The sequence below is a fragment of the Brassica oleracea genome, chromosome C2 (genome assembly GCF_000695525.1).
Source record: "Brassica oleracea var. oleracea cultivar TO1000 chromosome C2, BOL, whole genome shotgun sequence".
NCBI lineage: Eukaryota > Viridiplantae > Streptophyta > Magnoliopsida > Brassicales > Brassicaceae > Brassica > Brassica oleracea.
The window spans coordinates 5,079,548-5,104,093 of NC_027749.1; the positions used below are offsets into that span (position 1 = coordinate 5,079,548).

Below are 24,546 nucleotides of genomic sequence, written 5' to 3' on the forward strand. Positions count from 1 at the left end.
TTAATATAAGATAAATGTAAGTATGATATTATCGGTAGATATTGTTAAAATTAATTATTAATATCTACTTATTTATTAAATACTCTAAATATCATGATAAATATATATTAAAATATATATTTAGAAAATAATAGTATATATAAATAGATTAATGTTTATTAGTTAAAAAAAATTAATAATTTCTCTAAAAAAGAAAAAAAAAAAAAAAGAAGAGGAAGCAAGCCCTAATTTCTTTCAGAAAATTCCAAATTCGTTCCAGTATTTGAAGCTAAGGTAACAATAATTCAATTAGGTTCGAATTGCAAGGGTAGTGATTATGAATTGCTAGCATTGTAACAGTAGTTCGGTGTTGATAGATTGTTCAGTTCAAGCTTATGTGTTTTAACTGTGGTTCATTCATTTCCAGGGATGGCAGGTAGGATACGTAGCGACTATCGAGACCAGCGCGAGCCGGAATGCATGGGTACCTTTTGATCTCATTTCATACTGAAGATTTGTCGATCTTTTTGACACTTTGATTAACGTATGGGTTGTAAATAATAATTGACTTTTGTAGAGGGACCAGCCGTTATTCTGAAGATTGTCGATCTTCCAAAGGACTTGGATAAAGATACAATCCACAGCTATGGGCCAGATTCTTTTAAACTGCACAGGTTTGGTGGTTTGTTAGTTAGTTAGTTTGTTCTATCATTCACTAATATTATTTATCTAAATTGGGTCTGATGAACGTGTAGATTTCCACTTCCCGTTCCTGGAAAGGTCCTAGGATTAGTTGGACCTCACAGTGTCGGGAAGACCACTGCTCTCAAAGTCTTGGCTAGGGAACTCAAACCCAATTTTGGCCGCTTTGACGTAAACTTTCTCTCTCTCTCTCTCTCGCTTGTTACCGGATGTGTGATTATTCTGCTTCCTTCCTCTTGGCCAGGATTCTCCGGATTGGCCAGAAATTTGGACTCACTTCCATCGTTTTGAGCTTCAACGCTACTTCCAGATTCTAAACATGAACCTGAAGGTTATTTGATATTGGTGTACTTTTTCTCCCTCAAGGATTAGTTTTTAACCAAGAACGACTGACTTGTCTGATAGGTCGTTTTTAAGCCACAACAAGTCCCAGACTTTCTAATAGGCCAAAGGTGCAGTGTCGAGAAGCTGCTTCATGATTTCGACCAGAGAGATATGTTCGAGGAGATATGTGATCGGCTCTAGAGTTGAACAAGTTCCTGCGCCTCGGGCTCAGTCGAGTGCCTGCTGAAGTGCTTGAGAGGGTTACTCTCGCTATCGCTCTCTTACAGAAAGCCAATGTGTACATATTTGACGAAATATCAAATTCCTTGGATGTGCATCATAGATTCAAGGTTGCACAACTCATACGCTCGCTGATACGCCCTGACAGGTCTCTCATATCTTCTGAACTTCGAATCTCTTTCCTGTGTCGAGTGTATTAAGATAACTCTTTGTTCTTGTAGCTACGTGATTGTTGTGGACAACGACCTTAGTGTCGTCGACTATGTGTCGGATTACATGTATTGTCTGTATGGAGAACCAGGAGAATATGGCGTCTTTGCTAAAAAGGGCTGGCATGTCAAAGCAGGAATCGAACATTACTTGCGTGGGTTTGACCCCGTAGAAAAAAACCTCATCAGGGGTGAACCGCTCATCTTCGAGGTGAAAGCTTGATTTTATTCCTGGTCCTGGTCTGGCTCTCGTCTTTGATAGTTTTGTCTTTTCCTTTTTAAGGCTGCTAGGACTGCTGACGACGACAATCACGACAATTACCCTATCATCTTTAGTAGATATATACTCTTATCCTAGCATGATTGTAACTCATACGCCTTTCAAGCTGGAAGTGAAAGGAGGGGAATTTGATGACGGCCAGATTCTTCTAGTGCTGGGAGATAACGGTACAGGGAAGAGCACTTTCATCCGAATGCTGGTAGAGTACTATATTCAAATGCCTTTTTTTCATCGTCTGTTTCTTTAACAAAGTTTTCTCTCTACAACTGTAGGCCGATTTGCTGCCACCTGACCAGGTAGTAGCTGTACAACCGTGGCGCCCAAACTTTTTGCCGTCATACAAACCGCAAAAAAATGAGTTGGGGAGTGAGTGTACAGTCAGACTATTGCTAGAAAGGAAACGTCCTATTGCAAAAATGCATAGTCGGTTTGTATCAGATGTGATGAAGCCGCTTCAGATTTACCCGTTGCTGGATCGGAAAGTGGCCACACTCTCGCCTGGAGAAACGCAGAGGGTTGCCATAACTCTTTGTCTCGCAACTGTGAGTATTGGCTTTTTACAGTTTTAACATTAATTATAAATAGTAGCTCACGGCGCTTAGAGAAAACGATTTTTTTTTTTTACAGAACGCGAATGTCTATCTGATCGATGAGCCAAGTGCGTATTTGGACTCAGATATGCGAATCAAAGCTGCAATGGCCATAAGGCGGCACGTTTTACGCGCTGGGGAGAGCCGCTGTTATTGTGGAGCATGACTTTTTGATGGCTGCCTATTTAGCTGACAAAGTGATTTTGGCTGAAAGAACACCATCAGCCAAGTTTGCTACTTCGTCTCCATACCCACGTGTCACAGGGTTGGACCTTTTCTTGAAGGTAAGTCACTTAATTATACTTTAAGGAATCCTCAAGGAGGGAGACAAATAAACATGTACGGTACTGGCTGCTCTTGCAGAAAATGAATATGACGTTCCGACGGGATACGGACACCTTCAGATTCACACCAAGGGTCAACATATTAGGGTCGGCCGAGGACAAGGACCAAAAGGCCGCAGGCGTCTACTACGGCCTGGCTTGATTGATTGGTAAAAGAGGTCTTTAGTAGCTTCTCTAAGCATAAATAAGATTATAGCTTCTCTCCAGTGTTGTGATTAGGTCTGCCTAATCCAACCAGGTGTGTACTGTTGCCTTATTTCAAATATTGCGATTCTCCAGTTACTGATATACTGTTTTTATCATCATATTCAAGCTGTAGTTTTTATTTAATTTCTCATATTTTCATATTGAATGCACCTTATTTATATATAACTAGGGGTTTGCTCAGTTTACAATAAAATAATTTAAATATTTAAGTTTATTTATAAAAAAATACTTTAACTTGAACATAATGAATATAATTTGTTTTTTTTTAGATCATACAGTAATTTTTTTTTTCCGTTTGCGTTGAAAGAACCACCAACGTTCTTTAAAAAACAATTCATTACATAAATTTTTTAAAAAAATATATAATGGTTTATATTTATTTATTTATCCTTGTAATTTTTATTTCTAGTTGAAAAAATCTAAAGTAATAATAACTAATACATTCTATTCTAAGAGTTTCAAGTTTCTTTTTTTTTCCAAAATTAAATTCATTCATAAGATAGTTTAGTACATAAGCTGGCGAAAGAGACAAGAGCCTAAAGAACAGACAGCTAAAACCCACTCTGGAGCAACTTACAAGTTAAATCGAACACACGGATAGATACTATAGTCTGCAATTAAAACAGGAACAAAAGACATATCCATCTACTCAAAGACTATGACAACTCCAAGCATTTAACCAAACCTATAGCAGCAAGCAATGATTCAGATTAATAGATGTTGTCCTCGGCAAGCCCAACGATTCCATCCACTTCTAGTAATCCAGACTCCAAGTTTTCTTAACCCGGATCTAACGCTGTTGCATATGGCCTGCCAAACGATAACATCCCCATTAGTAACCAAGAACCAAGACTTCATAACCCGACAAGAAGAACCGCTTCACGATCCACCACATCTTTCAGATACGGTTACGACGCACTCCATAACGTCTTATTTTTTAACCTACATAGAAGCCATCATAAAACTCCACAAGAAACTAAGCCTCGTCGATCGAAACCACCATCAATACAGTCAAGAACAGATCAAATCGACAAGAAATCATTGCATCCACCACAATAGGAGATAAATTCTGCAGGAGAATCTGTCAAACACTAATCATAAAGAACTCTTAAACCTGACTACAAGGGAAAAGATAAAACCCGACAAAAACCACTCGTTGAGAAGAGGAGCGATCAAAGCCCCAAAACAGGACATACAAGGACCAATGAAATCAGGCTATGAACAGCCAAACAGTGCAAATCAACAGATCTGGCGAAACCAATAAAGACCCTCACCAATCGAAGCATATCTGCCCTTTAAGACTTCAAACTCAACAAATCAAACGAGGACCAGCGGGAATCTCAGATCTACACCAATAAAAACAGCAAAGCCTAAAAACCAACACTACACACAACAAGAAACCGACGCCAGCACTATCTAAGCCGCCGTACGCCGGTCCCCACAAGAGAGCTCGAAACGGAAGGGATGCAGTCTACGCATCGGGAGAGAAAGTTGGGGTTCTTTTTAACAAACCTAATAAAAATGAGTTTTAAGTTTCTTATATTTTGTATTCTTGTCTTCGTAATTTTCTAAAAGAAGACGTTGTTTGATTTATTTACGAGAAAAGACAAAAATAGCACTAAATCAAATTTTTGTTCTCAAACTAGCACTTAAGGTCAAAAGTCACAAAAATAGCACTTAATGTTTTATCAAAAGAAAAAAATAAATATTTATACCACTATAGTAAATTAGTGTAGACATTAGGGTTTAGAGTTAAGGGGTGGGGTTTGAGATTTAGGGTTTAGGGTTTAGAGTTTAGGGTTTAGGGTTTAGAGTTGAGAATTGAGATTTTGGGGATAAGATTTCAAATTTTGAAAAATAAAAAAAATTTAAATTTTTCAAAAAATAAAATGCTATTTTGGTCATTTTAGTTTTTGAGTGTTATTTTTGTGATATAAACTTAGAAATGTGCTATTTTGGAGATTTGCCCTTTATTTATTATGAAAGGAAAAATAAAAAAATCAAGCCATGAAAATACACAGTGTGCTCAAATTAGTATAAAAAGCAAATTTGGTCATTTGCTTGTAATAAAAGCATTTTTCATACCGATTGTTAGGCCATGGACAGATTTGAATATTCGGAAAATTTAAGGTATCCGGATCCGGATCTATCGGGATTCGTAGATTTAATATTCGGATCCGGATTTGTGGCTTATGGATATCCAAATTTTAGATATCCGTCTAGATATTATATTATCCATGGATATTCGGATTCGTAAAAACAAATTTTAAAATATTAATATTCTAAAAATAATACATAAATTAAAAATTATACAAAATTTATAAATATACATATAAAAATACTAATATTCTAGAAATAATACATAGATCTGTTGCACAAAGAGCAGCATTTGGCTCTTGGTCGCTGTGATGTGAATGGAAAGAAAAATAACGGTGGATCTAAAGAGAACCAAAGAAAGCAGTATCCCGAGAGTTGTGTCTTGACGTGACGTGTGAAGACTTGGTTAGGTAGAAAACGCTCTATGTTATCAAGGAGACTGAGACTGTTGAATCTGATCAAGGTGTGACGTGGATTCTCCTAGTGATGATCATCCAGAGACGAAGCTGAGTGTCTACTGAAGCTTATTATTATGTAAGCATATGTATATGCAGGGCCGTGCCTGATACTAAGTAGATCAAGCATTGGCTTTGGGGCCAACAAAAAAATATTTATTTTAGGGGCTAAGAATAAGTGAAGTTTCTCTTTAGGCCAACATTATCGGTTAGTCCCTTAAGGGTTCCTAAGGAGGGGGAGGGGCCACAAAACATCAGGACCGAGGAAAAAAGAAGAGAAAAAGTCCCTAAATAAGGGACAAATGAGGTGAGTCCCTGTGAGTCCTTGTACTATTCATTTGGAGACTTTCATTTGGGGACCTATTGATAATGTTGCCCTTAGTTCTGGTGGCAAAAGTTAGATATGTAACAGCGGGAGGTTATAGGTTCGAATAACATGGGAACCACCTTTTAATATTTTCATGTTTTATTTAGATAATGGGCCAAAATATTTTTTTTTGCTTCTGGATCCGAAATTTTTAGGCCCGGCCCTGTATATGTATATGTATAATAAGAGTATATTGACACACTGACACATAATATTCTATCATTTTGTAACGTCTAACTGGTTATTTCTCTTATTACCCCATATTCAAATCAGAGTAAGAAAGGTGTGCTGAAAAGAGGACATACCCACATCGGAAGTATGTGAATAAAAGTATCTCAAAGGTAAATCATGAAAAGTAAATTTGAAGCAATGGTAAAGTGACACGCGGTGTGAGCGTATTTCAACGAGTTTAAAAAGGTGAGACATCTGCTTGAAAGTAAATCCCAATCGATGAACCGATCACTCTCTTCCTTTCCTTGATTTTTTTTACTTTTCCTGATATTATCTTACCATGAAATTAGTAACACTGTAGCGACATTAAATATTCGGTTATAAGTCAACGGAATATTAGTTCAGCCGTCACAAAGTAATGAAGACGAACTCTGAGTGTGGGAAACAGCAGATTCAATGTTTCTCATTGCGAAATACTTTTTCATTAGTGGTGGAATACTTTACTCAAACGTGAACACCCAGCATTACATTTTAGAAGCGAAGGTTGTTAGTATGGTGGAATACTTTTTTATTAGTGGAATACTTTAACGTACGCGAATGTGAACACTTAGCATTACATTTTAGAACCAAGGCAAGTTTTGTTTTGTTTATTGTTCCCTAATTGTTCTTCAAACTTTGATTATAGTTGGGTGAACCCCAACAATTAATCTCAACTATCTGATCATTTACGCAGACCGTTTAAAATCAAACGTACTATAAATTTAAGATCAATATTGTCTCAATAAGTATAATTAATCATAGCTATCTTGATATTTAATATTATGTATATATATATATATATATTACTATATTAGCTATCATAATATTACTGAACCTAATATTCTGATATAATATTAAGAAAATCATTAAACAATCGTAAGTACCGTATATTGATCCAAATAGTATAATGTGAAGAATGTAAATTTTGTAAACAAAAAAAAAAGAACACTAAAAGAACAAAACAAAGGAAATATGAATTGTACCCGTTGTATTACCCCATAAATGTGAAAGTGTTTCTTATAGCTAATAACTATATATGACTGATACTACTAATTAATTTACAGTAATTAAGACTATTCTATAATGTTCTGAGTGACGTTATTATTGTAAATCAAAGGAAAAATCTCAAAAAGAAATGTTTCAGCCGAAATCACATACAAGTAAATATTTGTTCGTTTAGAATATTGGAAGATTACATGACAATAGATGCACTAATTATCACTAGTGATGATACTTGTGCCGACACCACGTGCGATCCCCACTTGCGCATGACAGCAGCAAGCATTGATTCGTTAACTTTTGTTTTTTTGTTGTCTTTTCTTTTCCGTATAATTACCAACTTCCAAACAGAATTACAGCACAAATTCTCAACCATGAGGGATCTGCATACAAAAAAAATAGATACTATTACTCAGTGGGGGAGTCAGAAATTTTTTGTACCAGAATCGAAAAAAAAATCAAAAACATAATTTATCAACCACAAAAACTACAAATGTACTCTAATCACACTTTTTTTTCTGTTGAATGTAAGAATTTATTCAAACAAAAAACATTTGTACAATGACTGATTCTTTGTTTAGAGTGTTCTGTGTTTTTAGATTTTTTTTTTAAAAAACATAGGAACAATGAATAAAATCAAAGCTCAATTTCTATCTTTAAAATCTTCTCAAACTCAACCACAAGACTATAGCATTTCCATTCTACGCACACTCATAGCTCAATTTTTTTTTAAAAGTAGTGGGGTCAGCTGACCCCCTCCTCTTATGCTGCCTCTGCCCCTGCTACTACTACTAAAAACTAGAAGTGAGTAAACTAAGTAAAAAGCAATAAGACTACAGGAGGCCGACCAGCTGACCGGCGAGTGAGAATATCAAGCTTGGCTCTAATCTAGATAGAGATGCCAGCAACCCGAGCAGAGGCCGGACGAGTCAATCTGAGTGAAGCCTTGCATTTCGTTCTTTCCATATGAAGTACATGGAAGCTTAGAACGCAAGCTTGATGATTAACGAAACATTAGCATTTCCCGGCGTCTTTTTAACCCATCTGAGACCTGCCTCAAATGATGAAAGAGGAGAAAGATCACAGCATGAATAGAAAAAAAGACCAGGCCTGAGTACTGAAATTGTAGTCGAAGAAGAGATGTTGGGGCGACTCCGGTGCTTGACCGCACAACACACACAAGTTCGGAACTGATAAACCTCACAATATCATCTATCTTTCGAAGGTAATCTGTCACGAGCAGAGACCCATGTGAGAAAAGCATGCTTAAGAATAATCCCCTTGAACCAAACCGCCTCATGCCACCCCACCACTGAACCTTGATTATAGAGATGATCCCACATCTTGGAAGTGGAGAAGGTGACTTTCGGCGCCTCATTGCCTATCTTCCAAAGAAACATATCTTTTTGTTCTGAGCTTTAAATGCCTTCCGGAGAGGGAAGACATTGTCTGAGCATTAACATAGGGTTCCTGCTTCTAGAACTCGTTAACCACCAGCCCCCTTGAGTAATATAATCCCTCACAACAGATTCTCTACTGAGGCCTGCGATTCTTGGCCCCGTTTCTCCAACAATCTCAATTAAAGGACCCATCATAGTCCAATTATCCTTCCAGAAATTAGCTGTAATTCCAGATTCCACTTCACATACCACAAATAGTCTAGCATCCTCCCTGATTTTGCACAACGATTTCCAAACCCAACTTCCATACTGAGAAAAGTCGAGATTCCAAAAATTTTGAGTACCGATAAGGTTCACTCTCACCCACGAGACCCACAGAGAACCCGCAGACGTAAACAAGAGCCATATCAGTTTGAGTCCAAGGATCCTATTCCAATCCTCAAACCTCTTGAGGCCCAGTCCTCCACATCTCTTGGAGGAACACACTGGCTCTCAAGCTACTCTTGCTCTTCTTGCTCCGCTAGGTGCTCCCTTCCATAGGAATCCATTATAGAGTTGTTCTAGCCTCCTTAAATACCCCTTTGGTAATAACAACATTGAGGCTCAAAAGGTAATGGTAGCGTAGATAACAGACTTTAACAGCTCAAGCCGCCCTGCAAAGGATATATGCTTAACTGTCCATGAGGAAAGTCGAGAATAAATTTTGTAAACGAGCGGCTGATAATCTATTTTCCTCAGTATTTTTTGTAAGGGAACCCCTAAGTATCTGACCGGGAAGGAATCATGTTTGAGGCCATAAGCATCAGCAATATCTTTGTTTCTCTGAAAATCACCACCATCAAAGAAAACTGCTATCTTCCATGATTGATGCCTAGACTTGAGACTTCGTAGAACTCATCGAGAAGGTGGAGTAGGCTCTGGAGGGATCTCTATATTCCATCAAAGAACAAGAGAATATCATCAGCGAAACTTAAATGGGTAATGAGTGGAGCCCCACACTTAGGTTGGACACCGAATGGCCATTCATTGATGCTATATCTAATGCCTTAGACAAAATGTCCATCGCCACCACAAACAATAGATAGGAAATCAGATCCCCCTGCCTCTGCCCCTTCTTCTCTGGAAAGCAATCCAACAACTCTCCATTTAATGCAATAATGAAGGTTGGAGTAGTTATACACTCTCTGATCCAAGCTATAAACACCTCTGGGACTTTCATTAACGCAAGAACATTGAGTAAGAAATTCCAGTTAACATTATCATATGCTTTCATCAAGTCGATTTGCAAGCACCCACGGGTAATGGGACCCTACTTAGGGAACCCCGAGATAAGCTTCGAAGATAGTAAGACGTTTTCGCACAGATACCTGCCCTTAACAAAGCCAACTTGATTGTTCAACACGACTTCGGGGACAAACATCTTTAACCGCTTCTTGAGAATTCTAGCCATCACTTTATAGACCGTTGACCAGTAAGAAACCAATTTGAATTTAGACAATCATCAGCGCCAATGACTTTGGGGTTAAGGGCAATCATGTTGAACTTTCTAAATAGTCTTCCTGAAATAAAGAATTCCTTAGCCGCAGCTAGAGAATCCTCCCCGACAACATCCCAAGCATCAATAAAGAACTCCACTAGGAAACCGTCCGAACATGGCGCCTTACATTTAGGCATAGAGAAGAACATATTTTTTTATCTCCACATTGGAGGGAATGCTAACCAAAGCCTCGGAAAGAGTAGCGGAACACCAGAAAAGCTGTAATTGACGAATGCCTTCAACTAAAAAAAGGAGAGACATCTCCATTAGCTGAGCCCAGTAGATTCTTAAAGAAATGCACTATCATTTCTTTGATATGTTCTATGTTGTGAATCCTGATACCGCTCGCATTGCGTAAGAATCTGATAGCATTTCAAGACCGGTTGGCTATGACAACTTTATGGAAAACCAAGTATTAGCATCACCTTCACTTAACCATCTGATTCGAGACTTGAGTTTGAAGAAATTTTCTTGAGCTGAAGCAAAGAATGACCACGATTCCCTAGCCTCATGTTCTGCTCTGATCAAACTCTCATCCGGCTGCGTGAGCATGGATCTCTGAATATTTTCTAACTCTGTAAGCGCATCCTTGGTTCTTTGTTGAATATTGCTAAAACCTTCTCTGTTAACCCGCCTGCAACATTCTTTTGGCCTTCCCATATTTTGTCCAAACATAAACATCTGAGAACCCACCATATTCTGATTGCTCCAAGTCTCTCTTAGGAATGGAAAGAAGTACACATGAGTAGACACAAAGGATAAATATTTAAAGCCTTTTCTGCCTGAGGTAGCCTCTGGGGACAATGAGATCAAGGCCGAAGAGTGGTTAGAGTCACCTAGAGGATCAAATATTGCAACTGATTCTGGAGACTTGCTCAGCCAAGATTGATTCACCAGCACCCTATCCAACTTCCGTAAAATGGGATGCTCTAGTCTCTCGTTCGACCAAGTATAAAAGGTACCTTTACTGCTGACATCCGAGAGGTTATTAAACTCGAGAAAAGACCTCAGCTCTTCCATACCCTTCAGAGGAAGATCGTATGGCACAATCGAGTAATGCTCATCAGCTGACAGAATCTGGTTGAGATCATCTGTAAGCACCCAGAGGATACGAGCTAACATAGGAGGAGGAACACACTTCTGAAAGGTCGCTCCATAACTGTCTCCATTGAACTTCACAATTAGAGGCATAGATGAATGCCACTGTGATACTCTCGGAAGTATCGAGATTGAAGACTCCGCATAACACAAACTGAGTTGAGTTCTTATATACAACCACTGAAATGGAGGGATCCCATACCACCCAAATCCTCCCTAACTTCGACAAAGAATAATTACACTCCGATCTCCAGCCTGGAAAGGCTGACTGCAAATACTATATGTGTCCTCGTCTCCAAAATACCTTCGATAAGGGGTCTATGACTAGTAACTCAATCCTTTATAACCCTCTGCCGAGAAAGACTATTAAACCCTCTGACATTCCATGAAAAATCTTCATTGTTTACAAACTCCAGAAAATGAGATTTGAACTGATGATTTCTACCACCCGAAGATAATCCATGGATGGAAGAAAACAACTGAGAAGTCACTACAGTAGGAGATGCACATGATAGAAGATCTTGCCGCCTCAGATTTTTCCTGGCATGCCTAACAGCTGCTAGCGAAGGCAACAACGATGCCTCATTATCCTCAACAGGAGGAACAACTCTCAACTGAAACCCTGAACCGATACTCTCCTCTGGAGAAAGCTTGGAGCCCTCAACAAGATCCTCCTCACTCAACTGAATAATAGACTTCTGAGGAAGAACAAAACTCTTTGAAAGCATCATAACGGTGGCTAAAAACTTTTCACTATGCTTCGAGCTAGTACCCCTTAAAACTTTCACACTATGCTTCTTTCTGCTGAGTAATATAAACAATTTCAACCTTCTCCCGTACCACCTCTTCGGACCCTTTTAACATCACTTCGGGATCCTTTATTGCTACCTGAGAGACATTGGGCTTCCCATTTTCTCCATGGAGGTTGGAGAGTCTTGGGAAAATTCTTGAAACCTTTTTTTAAGTAGTGGTTCAGGACAGTAGTTAAGCAAGTGTCCAAATTTCTCACAATTACAACACTGAGGAGGAAATCTAGGATAGACGACATCTACCTTTACTGAGTATCCGAGAGAGTCACGAACTATCACTGTTGACGACGGCTGCACGTCAAGAGTTATCTCCACTTTTACCTTCGTATCACCAAAGTGAAATGGATCCAACATGGACTTCTCCATATGAATTGGTTGACTAATTCTATAGGCGATAATGCTTATACCATCTAACGATTTTAACTGGGGAGGAATGCCTTTCAATACCGCCTAAGTTGGAGCAGTCTCCAAATCTTCTGATTCCAGAGACACATCAAGAGTCCATGGGTATAATGATAAAGGAAAATTGGATATCTATGAATAGCCAACCTCAAGAACCCACTCCCGTAGCTGAACGGATGGAACGAAAATGAGACACGCCATATTCGAGACTGTACGAATGATGATATCTCCTTTCTTCCGCCAAATAGGGAGTTTCAGATCCGAGAAGATCTTGTCTGAGAAGGGCATGTGACCATGAAATTTGCAGAAAATGTGGTACTTCCATGTTTCTGAGGCTTGGAGGATCACTGAGGGTGGGGCTTGGACTACTAGAGTACCGTCCACTTCAAATGTCAGAGACGGAACTTTCCGGAGGTTTCTGAGAGAGAATTTGAAACGCTGAGCATATGACAGAATCCCGCTGTAGAAATTGTCGGTGGAATTGAATTGAGAACCAAACCATGAGATGAGTTCGAAGGGAGGACAAAAAGGGCCAAATTTCGCTCATTTGGTTGATCTGAAGTGAGATACAGAACTTGCAAACTCGAAGATATTAGAAGCGACGGAAATAAATAAATTTCGACAAACAGCATGAGAGCATCCCCATTAGGGGTTCACTCCCCAATCTCTCGCATTTTCCAAAAAATAAAAATATATTATAATATTTATGGACCCTGAATCTGTCTTGCAGAAGTCTTTCATTGCAAACCCGTTTCACACTGTTTCGCGGGCTCCACACCACGTGGTGGCCCACGATTGATTCGATTATTTTTATGTTTATTTTAAAAAAAAAATCAAAAAAAAAATAATAATCAATTTTCTCGAGCCCCCTCCCTCTCCCCCAAATTTCACTAATGGAGATACTCTGAGGCCGCTATTGTTAAAGCGAAACCTTAAAAGGAAATCGGAAATGGTCACTAAAAGCTCCTCCTAGATGAGAGAAGAAAAAACTTTTTTCGTTAACTTTTATACTTATAAAAAGAAAGAAGAGGGTACTTAGCTTTTTCATTTTTTTTGTTGTATAAAAAAAAGATGCGATAATACGGGCTTTTGAATCAGACTATATAAAATACTGGTGATTAAGAATTAATTTTTTTTTTTTTTTAAGATGTAAATTTCACGAGCTTTATACGTGAAACGAGGAATTTACACTAGACAATTTTCTGATCTTTAACGGGGAATACATACATTAGTTAAGCTAGTTCTGGCAAGACCGTAAAAATCTTGGCGAATTTTTTTTTTTTTTTGGTGTAAATATCTTGGTGAATTTACCATTTATCTCTTCCTTAGGAAAGTTGCTGTTGACCTAATCTTTCAACGTAAATAGTAGTATAAATTTACTACGAACATTTGTGACCGTTTCATGCAGATTGACACGTGCGTGAAACCCGGGAAATGAATATTGCACCTCGTAATTAGGGAATTTGCATGCTGGCCCATCTCAAGTCCCACAACTTCTATGTCTATTCTTTGTCAAGAAAAAAATATAACGATTCTGCTATTCTCAGTTTTGTTTTGCTTTCATCTGTTAGCAATATTACATTCAGTTCCAGTCTCCCATGAATTGCCGTGGGCGCTCTCCGATGAACTATGATGGCCAATATACACCGGTGGTGACCAACATGGACAAACCACGGACTCTCCCTCCGTTCCTCAAGAATTCTCGTAAGTAAACCGTAAACTATTAAAGTTGGTTCTTCATTTTAACCATTTTCCAAATTGGGAAGTTCTTGGAGATTGGTTGTGTAACAACATTTCAACCCTCAAGTTTGAATACTGATATGCATTAATTCTCTACTTGTGCTTTTATCCTTTTTCAGTATTCACCAGTGGCTGAGGCAAGAAATATTTTTATCGGGGGCATAAATATTAAGTAGACTTAAATATAATAGTTTTTTTCTAAATTTTCAAATGGGTTTAATGGTTAAACAAAGATATGGGGTCAAAAAAAATTTCTGAACGGGGGCATACATATTAAAATTCAATAACATACACTAATTTTCAAAGTTTTGTTGGGTTCAGTGGCCCCCATCTTGATGCATGTGGCTCCGCCACTGGTATTCACCATTTTCCAGCTAGCTCCTCCTGCACTGCAAATACTAATTTCCACTTCTGCTTTTATTTATCTTCACCATATTCATATGTTTTTAGTTTTCCTGGAAAATCTCAGTTTCAACCGGAATATCTCAAAATCGCCGCGGTTCCTTGCTAGAATTTCAGCAATCGCTAAATCTGCATCACAGGTTTTGCCACACCCCTCATGGTATGTTTTTTTTTTTTTCTTCCCGGATTTATTTTTGTAATCGCTTCATGTTATGGTCGGCTTGAATGTCTAGGTTAAAGTTTTGAGTGTTTAAGTCTAGTCGTTTCGAATCAGTTTAGTTCTAACTCTTTTATGACATATACCCCGTTCTTGGTTTTCTTTAGTACATTCATTCAGTCCTCTGTTCCCGGATTTATTTTTTAACAGTTATTCATGTACAGTCCGCTTGAATGTCGAGGTTACAGTTTTGAGTGTTTATGTTTAGTTGTTTTGAATCATTTTAGCTCTAACTCTATTATGACATTTACCCCATTCCTGCTTTTCTTTAGCACATTCATTTATTTTTGTAATTTATATATAGTCCGCTTGAATGTCTAAGTTTTAAGTGTTTATGTTTGGATGTTCTGTACCAGTTTCTTTACCTTCTAATTCAATTTGACATTTACGCCATTTAGCGCACTCATTTGGTATTTTTTGTTTCACAGCAGACGATGCATTCCTTACAAGCTTCCTTAGTAGAAGTCGAGAATATCTTGTCTGCACCAAATAGTGTTGGCAGCAGTACTCTACAACTAGATACTAACCAGGAAACTGAGCTTCAGGGAGCTCTTACCTCTCTATTTACAGAATTGTGGAGAGATACATGGGCAAAAGAAGTCTCGATTGAACGTCAGTCTAAAGAAGGAAACCCCAGAGGGTATAAGGAAGCTTGCATTACAGATGTGTGCATGCTTAACAAAAAGACGGGATCTAGCTGCTCAGTTTATTCGCGATGGATGAGTTTTATATCGATCTGTCAAAGAACAAAATGAACAACCAAATCCGAGTTTATTCTGGAGAATGTTCAGAAAGACATGAAACAATCTCTTCCAACTTCACCACAGTGCTCCAGACGTACTCTTGTCCTTAATTATTTGCGGAGCAGAAGTTCGAGGGAGCAACAGTCATTCTCAACTTGTTGGGAGGTCTTTGTTTCATTTATGTCCATTCAGTGGGCGTTATTGTCCATCGAGACACCGAGATATCAACTTCAACTCTCTCCAAAGGAATCTTGTACAATATCATTCGTAGTGCCTTGCTTCTTACATCTCCTACCATAGGCTGTAAACATGAATTGTTTGAAAAAGGTTCATCGTTTCTGCTCGCTGTGTGCAGACGCTCCATGGAAGCTCTTTCAAATGTTTTATCTGACTTTTTGGAATCATCATTGTTTCCTGACAGAAAGTTTGCTCATATTGCTATATGTTTTTGGAGAAAATCTTGCTGGTCCGTAAGGAAGTGGATGGTGATAACAAAACACTACTTTCTAAGATAGGTCGGCCTCTAGTGAAGTCTCTCATTGAAATGGTTAAACTAGTTGACCCCAAGGACAGTGAGGCTTTCCTGTTTTCTGAACATGTCTTACGATCTCTTAACTTGATATCCAAGGTTTGCCGTGAAAGTGGTGATCATACAGTCAGTCCATCTCAACTCATACTCTGTGATGTTGATTCCATAAAATTCGAAGATGGGAACCGAGAAAACCTCTTCACTTTTCGTCAAACAGGGCCTTCGAAGTGGAAACCCACTATAGATAGAGTTCATCTGAACACACATTCTAAGTTGCTGGAAACAAGACTGGCGAACGCAAAGGAACAAGTAATCATCTCTCATCCATCACAAAGACATGAAGATGACCTCTCTTTTCTTAATTTTGCTTCTAGTATTTCAGATCTTAAACTAGCCGTTAACTTTCGGAAAATTTCTCTGTTTGTGAAGGAACATCAACCTCTTCTCTCCTCTGATGATTTGATCATACTTATGAGATTTTTTCTACGAGCTCCGGTCAATGAACAGCAACTGGTCAAAACACAGATCCTTCTCTCTGATCTCATGGAGCAGAATGACGAACATTTCGCTAGGATTCTGCTAGATGTGCTTCATGCAGAGACCAAAACCTCAACAAGTGAGTCTTGTCAATGTATCAAATGTTTTAGTATTCTGACTTCTATTGCTTCTTATCACAGGTGATCAAATGGTGATCTCCTGGGTGCTTATTCTGTTGAGGCGTTTGATTATAAGTAGTAACCCTATTTTGGAAGTTTTTTTAGTACGAGATTTGGCCCTTCTCCTGGAACTGCTCAATCTGCCATCCAAAGAGCTAATGATGCTGGTATGTTTTGAATGAGTTTAAATCCATTTCTCCTGGAACTACAGCCTCTAACTCATTCGTCCACATCTTAAATTTCTGTTTTATGTTTGCTATTTTAGGTCATGCATTTGCTAGGATCAGTGCTCAGTCATGCAAAGGTGGAAGATGAAAGCAGTAAATATTCTCTGGATGAGTTGAAACCTTCTGATCTTCAAAATCTTTGCATTTTTTTTCCGCAAGGACAGGTAAATGTTTGCCTGATCTATTTAAGTCTTTTTTTTTTTAATAAGTTCTTTATAACACCATCCTCCTCCTCATTTGACAGGCTACCAAGACATCTTTTCAACTTAGCTCGACAGGTCATGCAAGTTTTGAGCAGGTCACATGAGACTCATCGGGATTTTTTCATTCAAAAACTCTCAGAAATGGCAAGAACCTTGATCAATGATGTTTCAGTGACCTATTGGAAAATACTTGATCTTCTAGACTTGCTGATTAAAAAAAGAAGACCTTGTGAGGCTGAACCTGGATCTACAACCTGTCTGGAAGTTAGTGTGTGAGGCAATTGATGAACTGAGTGGTCAAGCAACTTCTTCGCCTCTTTCTGTTTTCAAAAGTTTCTTTAGATTTTGTGAGATTACGAAGGAAGATCATCTCAAGTTTGCAGAGCCTCATATGATTATGTTGAATCAACTCATCAGAGACGATATTTATCTGCTGGACAACTCGTTTTCTTTGTTGTGGAAGACGCCAGAAGTGATTGATTTCGCCAACAAAAGGAAATATTTCAAGGCAAAGGTTTTTGAAGATGGGCCAAGCTATTTCGAACCAACACTGGAGATCACGTGTTTAGGCAGTCCTACCATCTGTTTGAAAACTGCAACACGTTAGATTTAAGAAGCAGTATACGTGTGAGCTTTCACGGTGAGGAAGGCATTGATTTAAATGGTCTGACTAGAGAGTGGTTTCAACTGCTGTCAAAGGCTTTAATTGTTCAAAGGAATAAGGCAGATGCGTTGGAACCTGAGAATCTAATTTCTAAAGATGCAAAAGAACCCGAGCTTTTCAGTGCTGCTGAATGCTCACTGACCTATCAGCCAAACCTTCAATCTCGTGTCCACCCTTCGTACTACACATTCATCGGCCTGTGTGGTAATTAATATATATATATATACATTGACCTTTCTAACTGTTTGATTTTATTTAGGTAATATATGATGGCCTTTTCATTGCTTTATCTTCTCTACTTTGGGAAATGTTCTTTGTAGGTGGCGTTTGCATTGTCATCCAATAACATCATGGATGTTACGTACATTCACTCCTTCGTTTTATAAACACATGATTGGAGATGACATCACATATCATGACATGAAGACTATGGATCATGAACTGTTCAACGAGTGGGAAAAACTGTTGCAGGTTTGAGTTGAAGTATATGTTTTAACATTCAATTTGATTACTCGTGAAACTGATGTTTGTATTGTTTTTGTTTTCTTTTTGTGAGAAGAACCCACAAGTGATAGAGTCATTCGGCTTGTGGTTTCGTGACAATGATGTATGATACATTTCTATTTTTTTTTTAGTTCTCTTTAATTTCAAAATGTTGCTGATTATTTTTCTTTTCATTTTGACAGACCATGGTGACCAAAGAAAGTGTTCAAAAGTACATTGAAGAGGAGGCATAGTACTTTATGACAGGAGCTATAGACGACAAACTCCTGGCCTTCCTCAAAGGTTTCCATGAACTTATCCCACAGAAGAATGCCGCAATCTTCAACGCCGAAGAGCTTAGGGATGCTATGAGTGGCATGCCTACTATTCACGGTAAGTTTGAACTCTTATATTTAATTCTTATGTGTTCAATTGACTCATATTTTTAATTGATTGACTTTTCTTTTTCTTTTTTTCTTTCTTTTATAGTTGAGGCTTTGAAACAAACAGCAATCTATGTGAACTACGTAGGAGATGATGTTGTAATTCAATGGTTCTGGGAGGTGTTAGAGTCTTTCGAGCACAGTGACAAGGCTAAATTTCTTGGCTTCGTCACTGGAACACAACGGGTACGGTGAAATGATCAATTTCAGGATAAACATTGGATGTCTTTAGTTGGAATTTGTTGTTGTTTAATTGATTTTGTTTTCAGGTCCCGTCAGACGGCTTGGAACTGACTATCGTGAGAAGTGGGGCTACTAACCGTCTACCTGCTGGACATACATGGTTTAAAAGAAATATATCTTATACATCTAATTTTTTTTTTACACCTTGTCTATCAACTAATTCATTTCTTTTCTATTGCAGTGCTAAACAACTAGACCTTCCAAGATACTCTACAAAGGAGCAACTTAGGGATAAGTTACTAAAAGCCATTCAAGGGTGTGATCGTTTTTGTTTTGGGTAGTGGGGTCTTTCTTTTAGATAGACAATCATACTGATTTGCTTGCTTTTTCATTTTATTATAAATTGTAGCCATTGATCGTTGCTATAGAGGTGCATGTGTGTGCCAATGGATTTGAACTTATTTATAGTCGTGTGTTATTGATCAGATGTTCCCTGTGTCTTCCATGAAAGCTACAAAATATCACAAAGTTTAACTAACACCAAGTTGAATGGTTATCATCAGGATGTCAAGTAAACATGTTTTGACTGCTCTTGCAGAAACTGAATATCACATTCAGACGGGATCTAGACAGCCTCAGATTCACACCAAGGGTCAACAAAATAGGGTCCATCGAGGAGAAGAACCAAAAGACCCAAGGCAACAACTACGAATTAAACGCTCAGGTACTCCTGCCCGAAAAAAGAGAGCCGAGATATTCCTGCCCGAAACTGACCGGATTTTGAATTAAATATATCTTTATTTTAATTCGAAAATTTAGTAAAAGATGAAGAAAGCAAGAGAAACTTAGATAATTACAACTCTACCAAGGACTATCCGAACCCGGACCCATTACCGACCCAAAAAAATCGGATACCCAGTTCCCGAAAATTTTAATTTCTTTTAATTCCCGAATACATTTCCCCTCTCTGTCCTTATTGGTTGAAAAGACGGTGAAAAGTAAGAATATTACTTAAATGAACTAGTAAAAATTAATAAAGTTCACCGTCGAATCTGTCTCTCAGAACTCAATTTTGAATTCTGAAAACCCTACTCACTCAATTGCGAATGAATATTGTGAATCTCAATCGAGAATGAAAACCCAAATCATGTTGAATCGACATGATCCGAAGGCAAAAGAAGACGGCTCGATTAGTGTAGGAGGAGAGGACATGTCTATGGCTATGGTTACATTATCCGGAGAAGCCATCGACAAATCTGTCGCCCCGGGAACCGACCAAAGTCCCCGAGATGAGGAATCAAGAGAAGTAGACGGAAGAGAAAAAGAGAAGGAAGCCGGAGACGAAGGAGAGAATAAGGCCAAAGAAGGGGATGAGGAAATGGAGCCCCGAAAAAACGACGAAGAAGCTGATGAAAGGGCGATCCAATTGGTACGACATACTAAGTCGCATGCAGAGTCGGTAAGTATTCAAATTGAAAACACTCCCTCTAGAAAGATGATTAGTGAAAGATTAGTAAGTGTGGAAAACTAAGTGGAATTTAGAGTTAGTGAAACCAAGAAAAACTTCAAGTGAGTGCTGGCTGAACTAAGTCCAACTTTGTGAAACTATATGTTGATGGTTGTAAGATGTAGTACGTGATCCGGTTTTCACTTGAGTGCAGTTTGTTGATGACGAAGAAGAAGGAATGCGACCGCTGAAGTTGCACTTTCCTTCAAGCCAGTATCAAAAGTCTATAAAGCTTTCAGGAAAATGTTACATTGACAATGCGATAAGAAATATACAAACGATCCTGAAAGAGAAGGAGGTGAAATGGTTCATAGAGCACCCACAATTCCAACATTTCTTCCATATTAAAAACCGAAAGCAGAAGTGGATGGGAATGTGGGTTCTCGTTTTGCGATCAGCTTGTGTTGCGAAGAAGCATGAGTTATGGTTTGCTGTTAATGGCGTCCCAATCCGATACTCTCTCAGAGAATTAGAACTCATTTCTGAACTATACTGCCATGAGTATCCCCCCAACCATGAGAGGTTGGGTGGTACAACATTCATGAACAAGTATTTTGAAGGGAAAAGGGTAACATACGCTGACCTGGAGATGCAGATGTTGGCAATGAAATCAAAGCCATCTGAGGATCGTAAGAAGATGGCTGCTATGTACTTCTTAGCCAGCATCCTCGTCGGAGGCCGAAAGAGTGGTGAGGGAGCATCACCTGTGGACAGTTTCTTCATGACTGTTGTTGATGACCTAGATGCGTGTGAAACGTTCCCTTGGGGACGGTATGCATTCGAACATAACTTGAAAGATGTCTCTACCTTCTTGGAGAAATGTGATGGGGTTGCACCGACGATTTGGGTTTTTACAAGCTTTCCTATCCTTTTGGAGGTATTCTTAAGCTCTCTTCTAATTAGTTGTGTTATTGTTTAATTGATGTTAATGTCCTTTTGTTGTGTGTCCGTAGTTGTTGGCCTTTGAGGCAATTCCAAGCTTGAGGAACCATTTCCGAGAAAATGTGAGTGGTGCACGCAGTGGTTGCCCGCGGATGTGCAAGATGCAGTACAAACGCAAAAGTGGAACCAGGGAATTCAGTCTGAATGCTGTGAATGATAAAATTGGTAATAGTACAAAGGTAATTGATGTTTTATGTGTAGTCGAATTAAGGAGAAGGGATTTATGAGACTTATGAAAACTTGGTGAAACTAAGATAATTAATGTTTTTTTGTGTTTTTGCCACAGGATATTGAGAGTATCTTGGTAGCAACAGCAGCTGAGAAGAAACTTCTGGAAACCATATGGATGGACAAGGAAAGTTGTTGGGCCGATGACGACGATGATGCAGCAGTTGATCGTTGGACGAAGATAAAACGGAAAGGGAAGAAACAAGTTTTCTTTGAAGAACAGTTCGGCATTGATTTTGAGGCTCGTACATCTCGTAATGAAGGTCAGGCTCATGCAGAATCTGGTCAGGCTCATGCAGATTCGGTAGAGGCTACTGGAGCTACTCCTGAATCTGCTTTTCAAGCGATGGAAGGTCGGCTTATGAATGCAGTCCGAGAGGCTATGAAGGAAATGAACGAAAAAGTCACTTCATTGTCGCATAAGCTAGCTCTTTTAGAAGAGGAGGTGAAAAGTCTTAGGTTGAGTGACAAGCCGGCAGACCAAGATGCCCCTCAGAAGCAGGCGGACCAAGATGCCCCTCAAAAGCAGACTGACCAAGATGATAGTAGTGAGGATGATGAGTCGGGGGAAGACGATGGTAGTGACAATAAAGAGTCGGAAGAAGAGGATGGTAGTGACAGTAAAGATGGTGGTTTCATCGAGGATGTTACAAATGAAAATCAGGGGGGCGATGGTGACATGGATGACACTGATGCAGAGATGTATGCACATGCAGCGGAGTTCGAGAGAAGTTTAGAGATGAAAAAGAAGAGGCCAAGAGAGGATGATGGAAATGAAGCAGTTCGTGCGAAAAGTAGGTTTAGTCCCGTTGGTACAAGAAGTAAGAAGGCAGCTGAGAAGACAGCAGCTGAGAAGGCACCAGGTAAGAAGGCACCAGGTAAGAAGACACCAGATAAAAAGGCAGCAGGTAAGAAGGCAGCTGAGGAGGACGCAGCCCAGAAGAAGCAGAAGACGGAGTGAATTTCGTATGTTGTTGTTTTAATGTGCTTGAAGACGGAGTGAATTCTGTCTAACTTCATAACTTAAGACTTATGTTATCTATAACTTATGGTATTTAAGACTTATGTTATCTATAACTTAGTCTAACTTCGTGAAGCAAACGTAATTAGTAGATCGTGAATGAGAGAGAGTAGGGGAAACTTTAGTAAGTTTCACGCTCAACTTAGTTTTCACCCTCAACTTAGTCTAACTTCGTGAATATAACGTAATTAGTAGATCGTGAATGAGAGAGTAGGGGAAACTTTAGTAAGTTTCACGTTCAACTTAGTCTAACTTCGTGAATATAACATAATTAGTAGATCGTGAATGAGAGAGTAGGGGAAACTTTAGTAAGATTCACGTTCAACTTAGTCTAACTTCGTGAATATAACGTATCGGGAATGAGAGAGAGTAGGGAAAACTTTAATAAGTTTCACTTTCAACTTAGCAAACATAATCTCAAGCAAACATAATTGAATCTCAAACATAATCTCAAGCAAACAACAACAACAGATAGTAGACAAATGTCATGGACCGGACACATCTCATGGAGTGGTAGGATTCGGACGAGTAAGATTGTACTTCAATTCAGCTATCTCTGCAGCCATCGCATCCACACGCTTTCTTAACATTTCAACCTCTTCCTAGACTCCGAAGACCCATGGTTGACGGAAATGGAAGCCATCATTCTACACGTAAAACGGGGAAGTATCAAAATCTGCACATAAAACCCGAAAGTATCCATAAATTACCTCAAAATTTATGCAAGTGAAGTATTTTCTCCCCGGTAGAGCATCAAAATCAGTTGGATACTTCGGGTCCGGAGACACCTCGTTGATTATTGTTCCCCCACAAGGGCATCTGGTAGGAATCCCACACTGGGCATCCTCCACGAAGCCAAGCATGTCGATGTCTCTCTTCGAAGATTTACTAACTGGGAATTTATTTGGGTCCCGAGACACCTCGATAGCGCCTATTGCATGTCTACATGGGAATTTATCTATATCAAACTTCTTGCAACTGCAAGTATGCTTCTGCAAATCCACTATATAAGTCTTCCCGTCTTCTCCAATAACACTGTATTCAAGCTCAAAACTGTTCAGCAAAGTCACTGTAAGTTTTGAACCTTTCGGTACTCTGTCATGCATTTTGTTCTCCACATAAGGAACCAATTTCGAGACGACGGTCCTTCTGCTGCATCCTTCCTATGTCTGTTGAACCACTCAGCCATTTTGTCAATAACTGTATCAAGCATAGGCAATAAAGCCATCCTTCGCGCCTTTTCAAACAGCGCATTCAAAGACTCCACACAATTAGAGGTGTCTATGTTGTACCTTGCACCGGGGAAATGACACTTCGCCCACTTTTTTACATCGACACTTTTATCAAGATACACAGTACACGATGGATACCTCTCCCTAAATTCTTTATACTGCTTATCAAACTCAGTCTCTGAATAAAGCGTCGCAACTTTTCTGAATTGTAGTGCAACCTCGTCCCTGGACTGGGCGACACTACCTTTCACATTGTGCGATAGATGCCAGATACAATACCCATGTTTAGACATCTGATACACTACAGCAACAGCTTTTATCAGACTTGCATTTCTGTCTGAAACAAACACCAATTCCGTCGAATCCGGTATAACAGTTTTCAACATCATGAAAAACCACTTCCAGCTTTCGTTTTTCTCCCCCATCAACGACATCAAAGGCTATTGGATAATGGTGAAGGTTTGGATCCTTAGCCGTGGCAATAACTAAACAACCACCTTCAACAGTCTTCAGGAAAGTTGCATCCACAGTGATGACTTTCCTCATGTATTCAAAACCTTCAATGGAGGCTCCCAACGCAACAAATAGGTATTTGAACCGGTTGTGTTTATCCAGTACCAAACTTGTTCTTGTATCCGGGTTCACCTTCTCTAACATATACAAATAAGAAGGCAATATTTTGTATCCTGTCTCGGGATCACCACGCATATCCGCAATAGCTTGCTTTTTTCCTCTCAAACATGTCGTATACGACACTTCCACACCCAATTTCCTTTGCACCATACCGAGCAGGACTTTCGCAGTTGGTGTCTCATATAGTCCTGGATAATCCTTCTGCACAATAGTTGCAACACATCTTGGTGTAACTTTCCTTTTC

The 24,546-nt window shown here is 39.0% G+C and overlaps 2 protein-coding genes, 3 long non-coding RNA genes and 1 pseudogene across 5 annotated transcripts; 4 read left to right on the top strand and 2 right to left on the bottom strand.

Moving 5' to 3' along the window:
- Positions 1-217: 217 nt before the first annotated feature.
- Positions 218-2,998, top strand: LOC106319959 (annotated as a pseudogene).
- A 423-nt stretch (positions 2,999-3,421) lies between these two features.
- Positions 3,422-4,402, bottom strand: LOC106319969. Its single transcript, XR_001265656.1, has 2 exons — positions 4,150-4,402; positions 3,422-3,685 (listed from the first exon to the last, which is right to left on the bottom strand). It is a non-coding gene; the product is annotated as an uncharacterized LOC106319969 (long non-coding RNA).
- Positions 4,403-10,327: 5,925 nt separating this feature from the next.
- LOC106323273 lies at positions 10,328-11,131 on the bottom strand. The gene has a single exon (XM_013761421.1). It carries the CDS (start codon positions 11,129-11,131, stop codon positions 10,328-10,330), a length of 804 nt encoding a protein of 267 aa, XP_013616875.1.
- Positions 11,132-13,866: 2,735 nt separating this feature from the next.
- On the top strand, positions 13,867-15,462 carry LOC106319980. Its single transcript, XR_001265659.1, has 3 exons — positions 13,867-13,953; positions 14,459-14,551; positions 15,037-15,462. It is a non-coding gene; the product is annotated as an uncharacterized LOC106319980 (long non-coding RNA).
- A 932-nt stretch (positions 15,463-16,394) lies between these two features.
- LOC106319975 lies at positions 16,395-19,225 on the top strand. Its single transcript, XR_001265657.1, has 10 exons — positions 16,395-16,496; positions 16,558-16,703; positions 16,802-16,927; positions 17,008-17,834; positions 17,951-18,101; positions 18,190-18,237; positions 18,317-18,506; positions 18,603-18,742; positions 18,826-18,899; positions 18,981-19,225. It is a non-coding gene; the product is annotated as an uncharacterized LOC106319975 (long non-coding RNA).
- A 646-nt stretch (positions 19,226-19,871) lies between these two features.
- On the top strand, positions 19,872-22,377 carry LOC106323274 (uncharacterized protein At3g43530-like). Its single transcript, XM_013761422.1, has 4 exons — positions 19,872-20,198; positions 20,401-21,123; positions 21,200-21,367; positions 21,475-22,377. Exons 1-4 carry the CDS (start codon positions 19,872-19,874, stop codon positions 22,375-22,377), a joined length of 2,121 nt encoding a protein of 706 aa, XP_013616876.1.
- Positions 22,378-24,546: the final 2,169 nt, after the last annotated feature.